The sequence below is a fragment of the Glossina fuscipes genome, unplaced genomic scaffold (assembly GCF_014805625.2).
Source record: "Glossina fuscipes isolate IAEA_lab_2018 unplaced genomic scaffold, Yale_Gfus_2 87, whole genome shotgun sequence".
NCBI classification, from domain to species: Eukaryota; Metazoa; Arthropoda; class Insecta; order Diptera; family Glossinidae; genus Glossina; species Glossina fuscipes.
The window spans coordinates 354035-363492 of record NW_023998441.1 but is presented as its reverse complement, the minus strand read 5'-3'; the positions used below and the strand labels follow the sequence as shown (position 1 = coordinate 363492).

Genomic DNA, 9458 nt, shown 5'->3' with positions numbered 1-9458 from the left:
AAAAAAATTGGACGAAATATAAAAGGGAATCACCAAAAGGATCAGCGGCAATGAACGTTTTCTTAAACTCGTCCTAGCTGGTTATTTTCATTTTTTTTGTTAAACCCTTATATGGATTGGGATCCAAAAAAAATTTATTATATTAATTTTTTTATATTAATTTTATATATGAATTACAATAATATGGCTGAAATCATAATATAAGTAACAAATATACAAACAATTTCTTGATAAAAATAAGAGGCATTTTACAAACAATTATATAAAGAATATAAAATTTCAGGATTTTCGAAAGTAATTTCATATAATATAGTAAAAGTAAAAAAATGTAAAATTGAGAAAAAGATTGCAGATAAAAAATTGCAGATTTCATTCCCTCCCCACCACCCTTCACGTTGATATACTTTGACAAATGTATTTTAGTTGTACTATGTATGTGTACAATACATTGCATGCGATATTGAAGGTCGATGAAAGTTAAATTTGCTTCGACGTGCATAGATTTTGTTGAATATTATTATTTCAGAGTTTTGGCCTTATAGAATAATTTTTTATAAGTTCGAGATCTAATTCTGGCCACAGGAATTGCAATTTTTCGAACAATAACTTTAACTCTGTTATGAATGAGACGAGGATTAGCCTTAAATAATTTCGTAAAAAAATTGACAATTTTTATAAATTCTATAAGTTCTGAATTGCTAACTATGTAGGGACTCAACAGAAAAAAAATACCACACATGTGATAAAGCTCAACCAACGGGAAGTGCTTCTTCGAAATTAAGTGCCTACTTAATACTCACGCATGTAACGCTTGGAGAAATTTGAATTCGCTGTCGTCGAACGAAATGACACGGCCTTAAACCAAAACCCTGCTCCGCAAATTGCCTAAAAACCCGCGATATAAACTATCGTTAATTGAGTATCTGTTCTTGAACCAGACTCTACGTTGATTGTATTTCACAATATGATGAATAGACAACTCCTTTAGGCATTTTTTTGAATTCGGTTAGATAAATTCGCTCCTCATTTTCTATTTAAAAATATTGTAAATTATTTATAGTTTTTTTATGTTATTATTCCTCAATTTTGTAAAACTTTTATAATTATATCTAATATTGCAGTGGATTCAATTCACTCCTTTATATTTAGTGTATTATTTCTAAATATTTAAGCATTCCCGATTTTTTACTTTTACAAAATCACTGCACTAGTTTGCGACAGCATTTTAAGGGTAACTGAAAATTCTACGTTGTCTCCTGGTCTGTATTGTTTTGTAAGTTAAGTCGAGTTTCTTGCACTTGTATCGGATCTCAATTATGCATTTTACGTAGATTTAGACGTTCCTCAAATTGGAATTGCAAAGGTTCAAAAAAAGTATACAATGAAAAGTTTATTTCTGGCATGCCGGTCAACGACAACATACAATAAATTCGCACCCGTTCTTCTGCGATGGAGTTCATGAGGTGTTTTGTTTCAGAGCAATTTAAAAAATGTCAATCACGTCTAATTTAATTCGTCCTATCACCCAGCCCCTGACGACCTTTGCCAGCGTTTTTACTGGTTGCAGATGTTAACAAGTCCTCCATATAATGAGATAGGGTAAGACCACGTACACTTATTGAAGCCTCTTGCTTTAAGAGAGTTTTCCCCGAATTTGTGGGGTGAAGTTTATAATATAGCACTTCATCCGCAGATATGTGCCGACAATGTGTTAAATTAGTAGGTTTCAGCATCATTTGTCGTTTGTTTAGATCTTGTGTAGAACGCTCGCTAGCAAAACAAATTTTCGCAGAGCCAGAGTTGATGGGTCCATTTCGGAAAATACGATTTTGATTGTACTAAGCGGTGCGTGTGTAATACTCCATCAACAACTTTACATTCCACAACATCGGTACAATATATTTATGAGCAGCAAGAAGACCTGTACAAAATATGAGCAGCAAGAAGAAGACCTGTATAATATATTTATGAGCAGCAAGTTTATGCGGGTTTACGTAACAGCCCGAAGAGCTTACGAAAGAACCACCTTTTATTATACCGAACGACTTAGAGGGTGAATGTCTGCTGATCTATCCGTCTTGTTCTCTTGGGTTCTACCTACAGCTCATATTTTGATGGTACACGGATATGTTTTGTCCTAAGGATGGACGCTATTGCAAATGGTTTGGATGGGATTGCCATTTCGACCATTTCCCCTACAGCGCCCTGTATAAAAATGTCCTTAAATTAATAACTACAAATGGTGTAGATTTTCTAATCGGTGACAAAAGTTTAACTGCGACACTGAGAACACTTTAATCCTGTTTTCATATAGTGGCCGTTAATTAAACATTTTTGGATATGGGGTAAATATGAACTAAGCCAATGAGATATAGCTTACATCTCTAAATTAACGAAAATTTGTGCAACTTCAATGTTTATATACGACCTGACCAAAGTGTTTTTGAATGAACTTTGTCGTTCTAAAATTTGAAACTTAATTACTCAACACATTTCGTTTTGGCTCAGATGTAAAACAGTTTCTTTTTTGGATCTTGTTTTGTATTCTGTTTATATGTGGGCAAATTGGCTGGCGGTTATCCCCAAATTTGGATTTTCAGTTACGTCAAATTTTGCGACAATAAAGTTGCTATCACTGAGAAAAAAAGTTACATTAGTAGTTTATATAAACCAAGCAAAGTTACGATAAATCTCTCCAAATCTCTCATAGAGTTACGTTTGTAAATAAACGGCTGTTAAAAAAATAAATTTTAATTCAAAAATTTAAAAAAAATGAAATGTGTCTCAAACTACGTGCTTGAACTATTAAGATAAAGAAAAAAAAATTGATAAAAGTAGGTAAATTTTTTTTTTAATATCGAGCTAAATTAAGTTATATAAAGCCTAACACAAATTCTATATAATTTTCTATTCATTACATTTTGCATGCTTGTTTTCTTTACCATATATAGGTTGACACAAAGTAAATAAGCGTCAATTTGGCTTTCATTGTTCACGTTTCTTTCATTTATTAATTCATTGTAATGGAAAATTTGAGGAGAAGTTTTGGAAAGCTGAAGACGATGGGGACTGAATAGCCTCTTGGCGATAATCAATTGTGTCCTAAAAAAAAATCGCGTGATAATCGCCTGTTTGCATGATTACCTCCCAGCACTACTTCTGGTGCGCTGACAAAACGTCAAAAAACTTTAAAACGCATATTGTCTTCAATCCCAAAAATAAAGTTTGTGCGTCTTATTGTTAGCTCACTCCAGCGGGCGCACCTAGATTAACTTTATTCCCTTCTCGTAAATGGTTCAGACGACGGACGAATGCATAGAAATGAGGTGGATTGATAATATATACGATTTGCTTAAGAAATTTTTGATTTGAATTGCAAAAGCACAATTTGTTTTTTGTTTTAAATTAATGACTCTTATTTCACATTTTTATTGTCAGTCTCTTCATTTTACTTAAATTCATTTTAAAATTTTCAAAACAGATATTTTCTTTAGAAATAAAATGCTTTATCGTGTCTAAATAAGCCATAACATTGATGCGGTAATGGTGGCCTGGGATTAGGCGTGATTGAATATTCCGGAATAAGTTTGTGCACTTTTAAATATTCAAAATTTAGACAAGTTGACGGATCACAGACGGCAACACTTCACTTTTTGATATTTGTTTGATTTCTTATTAATAATTTAGTAGAATTGTTAAAACTTATATAGAAATAAATTACTTCTGTGCTGAAATTTCTAAGAAAATATTACTAAAAGAAAACAAATTTGCAAAATCTTTCATATAAATGTCAGCACTGTGAGTATATATGTTTAATGTAAACAAATATGTACATGAAAATCATTTTACCATGTTCGAATTTTGGTGGAAGTGATGAACATTATTTCATAAAGCTATCCAAACCCAAGTTATTAATTTTCGATGATGATTCTTCTGATGAAGAGACAGACGTACAAACACCAACGAGTACCACTCCATCAGTGATTTCGACGAACGTACGTATTTCCGAATCAGCGCCAGCATTATTCAATCTGACTGTTAAAGAAAGGTCAGAAAGAGCACGAGGTATCGACTAGGAAAATGTGATAGAAGATTTAATATAATAAAATTCGTTTCAGAAACTTCAACTCAATCCGATGACGGCGAAAATAGAAAAACGCAATTGAGCAGGAATTTAGATTCTTTAAAAAGTGGCCATGCTTTCGTAAGTTTTACGATATTGCTGCATCTGCGAAAGGGTCACCTGCTCATTTTAATTTAAACTTTCATTATATTATTATTACCATTATGAAAGATTTATCTAGTAATACCACCTGATGGTGGCTATGGATGGCTTATTATGTTTGTGTCATTTCTAAGCCAAGTGGTTGTGGACGGTATTATATTTGCTGGAGGCATTATGTTGCCCTACATAGCTGACGATTTTGATGAAACCGGATCTAAAGTGATACTCATAATATCGTTGCAAGTTGGTAAGGCTTTTAAGTATATGTAATGATTAATTCTCATTTTCTTTTCAATTTTAAAAAGGTTTTTATTTTCTGGCTGGCGCCGTATCTAGTGCCTTTGTCAATAAGTATGGATTCCGTTTAGTAGCTTTGATGGGTTGCTTAACGTCGATCACTGTTCTATCTATATCAAGTTTCAGTCGTAATAATATTATGATGATTACATTTTACAGTGTGATAGGCACGTAGCTATGTCTAATTTCGTGATATATGTACCATTTTTTTCAATTATTTGTTATTTAGGTGGTACCAGTTTAAGTATGATTTGGGTTTCTAGTCAGTTAATTGTCGGTTATTATTTTGAAAAATATCGGCCGATTGCCAATGGAATCGCTTGTTCTGGAGCTGGGGCGGGCGTTGCTTTATTCGCTTATTTAAATAGCATTCTTCTGCCTGAAATAGGTTGGCGAAATACTATTCGCGTACACACATGTTTCTTGGTCGCAGTGTTTATACTAGGCATCACCTACGTTGAAGTCACCCCTTCTCGAATAGGTGTAGTTAGAGATGTAAGTTGAAAATTAACTTTAGTTACGCCTTAGAATTCGCACTGTTTAAATTTATACGACCGTGTGAGTTTGCACACCTTTAGAAAAGCAATGGCCATTAAAGCGTAGAAGGCTTCAGATTTTTTGGAGGAATGTTTGTTATAAAATATTCAAATACCAATCAATATTCTAAGCCTTATTTCCCAGAGTCGGATTCGAGCGAGTCACTGGACGATGAACTTGAACTATTTTCAACTATAACATACAGAAAGGAGAGTCACATTGTTACAATTGATCAGGATTTCGAAGAAATGTTGGGTAATTGTAAATTATTTCCTAAATTAAGAAAAAGCAATATTTTAAAGTGAAACCATTCTATTTTTTCAGAGACATATCAACCAGTATCTTCCAAAAGAAAGGACACTATTTTTACAAAATGTTGCCCCTTTCTATCTGGATATTTGAGAAAGAAAAAACAAGAAACACAACTCCCAAAAGGCTTGGTTCTTAAACCGGACCCATTAGAAAGAAAAGACATTTTTTATACGGGAACTGTCGAATGTGTTGGACTTGAGAGATCGGTCAGTCGTAAAATGAGCATTTTGAGGGAAAGGAAAAGCATTTACGTAACTTTGGAAACAACACGCAAAACGGTTAACTAATTGAAACTTCTTAACGTTAAACAACTTCTTCTCATTGATTAAGTACAACACTTTCTAGGCACGTTCTATTGTAAATACGTTGTCAACTATTTACCTCGATCGCGCCTCTCGTTACGGAGATAAGAGGCGCACGTACGCACAATTGAAAACACTCCATAAGTTTCCCTTGCTTGCCTTTTTATCACCGAGGAATTGGTTAAATCCCAAAATAAAGAAGGCTTTCAGTTTATTATTTGACTTTCGTCTCTTGCAAATGAAGCAATTCAATTTATTGCTAGCTTCAGCTTTCCTCTTTCCGATGGGTTTTAATATACCTTTTGTTTATTCGACGGGTAATTTATTTCATTATTTTCTTCTTCTTATACTTACCACCAATTTTTTGCGTAAAATCAACTTTGATGTATGCAATGTTGATTTAGTAAATTTTCGAGTTATGTAGCTAGAAATTAGATTTGAATTTTGGTGAAGAGTATTTGAAATTCGGTCTTAGACAGACGTGCGTTTTTCTCCACTACTTTTTAATTTCGATTTATTTTTATAGCACGAGCGCGAATCGATTTGGAATATGCACGCTTAATTACTCCGACTATAGGTTTATCGAATTTTGTCTTCCGCATATTATCCGGATGTGTAGCTTTCAAATTCCAGAAATATACCACAGTTATCTGCGGCGGTGGAATGGCCTTTGGTGGTGTTGCCGTACTTGTGAGTGCTTTCTATGGCATGAATATAGTTTGGTTTCAATTTGTCTACGCTACGTGCTACGGTATCGCTCCAGGTTAGTTTTATCCGAACAAATGTGTATTAGTTGCAACAGTTGGCTGACGGCATTTGTGTTGATATATACAGTTATTAATCAAGACATCGTTTTAATGCCGTTATATAGATATATTTATTCGTGCGTTCCGTCCGTGGTTAGTTCTCTGTAAAAATCTCACAACCGCAATAGCTAGCATTGAAATCTCTATTAAGGTTTAACATTTCTATATTATCCTAATAAAAGTAGTACATAATTCTTAAATCTAATTTCTGGATAGCAGAAGTTCTTCAATCATTGTACAATTTAATGTTTATAGATTTATGTTTTTGTACTTTTTCATTTACGACAGCTTGTTATTCCACATTGCGTGCCATTATCTACGTCCGTACAGTTGGATTGGAAAAACTAACAAATGCCTTCGGTTTAACTGCTTTGGCTATGGGTTTAGGCGTATGTTTAGGCACAACTGCCGCTGGCGTCATGTTACAAATGACTAGCAGTTATACTATACCATTCGTATTTGCTGGCATTTGCATCATCATCTCTGGGGTTTTAAAGTTAGTTCTGCCCATCATGAAACGCAAGTGAACTACTACATGAACCCTTCACGTTGTTACGTATTAAGTGTTAGCGCAAATGTGAAAAAATATTTTGAAAATTGAGAAAAATTTGTAATTTGGATCTTCAAGATGGTGTGACGTTTTCGTAAGAACTACTTATGCTCCGATCAAAAATCTAGACTGGTTTGTGCTGTATGCAATACATACAGATGCAGATGTCATTTCGTCTTACACGGTACATTAAACAATACGCACCTTTGTCAAGTTTTTAAGAGTATTACTCAAGCTGTCGTTTTTAGAGATAGCTGTTTGTAACAAAGAATTTACCGCAGTTTGTTTTTGCTTTTTTTTCTCAGTTTATTTTTAAGTCCTTATCTAATCTCCGACTTATGGCATTCCAAAGAGTCACAAGCTTTAAAGAAATTTGACTTCCTTTTCTTAAAATTACTGCGCGTAGTTATTAACAGTTCAGCGGCCAATGGGAATGGTATTTAAGATTTAAAAGCGAGAGAAAAAAAATTACTTGTGAGACATGCTCATTGCTGATTCCGCTTATATTTGATTGCAAAACTTAAGCAAACATCCGTTCATTTGTATACATCGTAAAAGATGTCCGGAAGGCTTTTCAACGCTTTACAAATCGTTGATAATACAGCTCTCTACAGTAGGTACAAAAAAAGAGCGTAATAGTGACATTGAAGCGCTTGTATTAAAAAAATAAATATTAAATGCAACCACATTTTTTAAATTGATGTGGAAAGAGAAATCTTGGAATTAACTTTCACGCTCAAAAGATATCACTATATAATTTGTTGAAAAAGGAAAATATCATGTTTTTTTGCTAATTGTGGAGGAAAACCTTAGTCGATTTGGCTGATATTATAATTTAATCTGAGACGAGTGATAAGAAGAAAGTTGGGACCAACTTGATTCTTCTTCGTAAAGTATTAAGCAATGATATCGACCTACCTTTTACTTTGAGTTAATTCTCAAATTTCTGCAGAACATAGAATTTGATAAAAGTTTTACAATATTCTTAATGCCTTTTTTTTTGCAAATCAAACTAAACTCTTTGTCTTAATTTCATATTCATTCATAATTTTAAGAATTCTAAGAAAGGGGTCCGGCTCAACACTTTAAGCGCGACTAATGAATGTGTACATATAGAATATTTAAAGTGTAATTTATTACTCTATAAGAGGAATCACAAAAATTATTGTACATTTAGTCTACGATGACGAATATATTTTAATATTAGACTTTTTCATCCGCTTACCATTCTCATTTGATGCAACACGTCAAAAGGCATGCTTGCATAAATTATGGTCAAAATACAATCCTGAAACGGAGCACCTGCATAAATTATGATCAACATACAATCCAGAAACGGCGCACTTGAATAAATTATGATCAAAATATTTCAAAATTTCTTTTGGATTTAATTGTATTGGTGCGCAAACATTTTATCGCAAACATGATAAGATAATGAAAAATTAATAATTTTTAATGGGCATCACTTTACGCATGTCTGATGAACATTACTTACGGAGAGCTCTCAAATATCTTAAGCAACCGTATTACTCCTTCCCTTCAAGAAAGAAAATAGTTCTTAATCTTTTTATACCCCTCTCTCTATTTTCAGATATTTTAATAAAACTTAGTATACTGTCTGCAGCCACTTTTTTCTGACCACGATTCTGTTGCACGTATAGAAGAAAATCTCTTAACGACCGGTGAGATTAAAAAAGAGAATATATATATAAAAATGACCGTTCTTATAAAAGCAAGTTATTAAATGGCACAAAAATTTATTACTTAAAAATTTATCATGAAATTTCGGCTGCGATAATAACTTGTCATAATAATTGACTGCACTTGGATTTCTGACTCCGTCCATATAAATATCTCTTGACTCAAAACCATTTAAGATGCATTCTCGTCTTGTTTTTAATACTTTAGTGATTTGTTAGACAGTGTTCTTGGCGATGAATCTTTTCGCATTTTTATTGTATTGGCTTCTGCGATATATATTCTAATTAACTATTTTGTCTAACCTCCTCAGAGTTGTTTGCAGAAGCCTAAATGATGTTTATCACTTATTCCCGTTATCGGACACTTTAAAGTCTATTGAAGCAACTTTGCTTCATACGCCTGATTTACCTATGTCGTACTTCAACTAACATTTCATTCTTAATACCTCGTTTTTTATTTAAAATAATATTCTGTTGTTAACGTGTTGGTTGCCATGTTTATGCAAGTTTGTAATGGTTTAGGGGTTCACCTGCAACCAGAATATGTTCTTGTTGCGAGCGTACTTCTGTGCTAGCTGTGTACATGGTTTTTTCTCTTTTTTTCCTATCCTTTTGTTTATTTATACATGAATTATTATTTTTCATTTTTTAATTTATTTTTGAACTTACTTGCTTATTATTATTCTTCTTTGTTTCTTTCTGTTTATTATAAACTAGTTTTAAAACTAT

The 9458-nt window shown here is 33.1% G+C and overlaps 1 protein-coding gene and 1 pseudogene across 3 annotated transcripts; one reads left to right on the top strand and one right to left on the bottom strand.

Moving 5' to 3' along the window:
- Positions 1–284: 284 nt before the first annotated feature.
- Positions 285–1896, bottom strand: LOC119638327 (annotated as a pseudogene).
- Positions 1897–3741: 1845 nt separating this feature from the next.
- On the top strand, positions 3742–8533 carry LOC119638314 (monocarboxylate transporter 9). Of its 3 annotated transcripts, XM_038035049.1 has the most exons (11): positions 3754–3798; positions 3872–4065; positions 4119–4204; positions 4295–4472; positions 4531–4689; positions 4752–5017; positions 5191–5314; positions 5384–5649; positions 5717–5990; positions 6200–6436; positions 6768–8533. In XM_038035049.1, exons 1-11 carry the CDS (start codon positions 3788–3790, stop codon positions 7004–7006), a joined length of 2034 nt encoding a protein of 677 aa, XP_037890977.1. In that variant the 5' UTR covers positions 3754–3787; the 3' UTR covers positions 7007–8533. The 3 variants fall into 3 exon arrangements, with proteins under 3 accessions (XP_037890976.1, XP_037890978.1, XP_037890977.1); XM_038035048.1 differs by having other exon boundaries at positions 3742–4065; XM_038035050.1 differs by lacking the exon at positions 6200–6436 and having other exon boundaries at positions 3742–4065.
- The last annotated feature ends 925 nt before the right edge of the window (positions 8534–9458 follow it).

What these genes read in the sequence shown, in the direction of transcription:
- LOC119638314 (XM_038035048.1), top strand. Translation starts at nt 3,828, where the DNA reads ATGTACATGAAAATCATTTTACCATGTTCGAATTTTGGTGGAAGTGAT. An exon ending in CATAATATCGTTGCAAGTTG is followed by an intron (nt 4,473 to 4,530) that starts GTAAGGCTTTTA and finishes AATTTTAAAAAG; the next exon opens with GTTTTTATTTTCTGGCTGGC. An exon ending in ACCTTTTGTTTATTCGACGG is followed by an intron (nt 5,991 to 6,199) that starts GTAATTTATTTC and finishes TTATTTTTATAG; the next exon opens with CACGAGCGCGAATCGATTTG.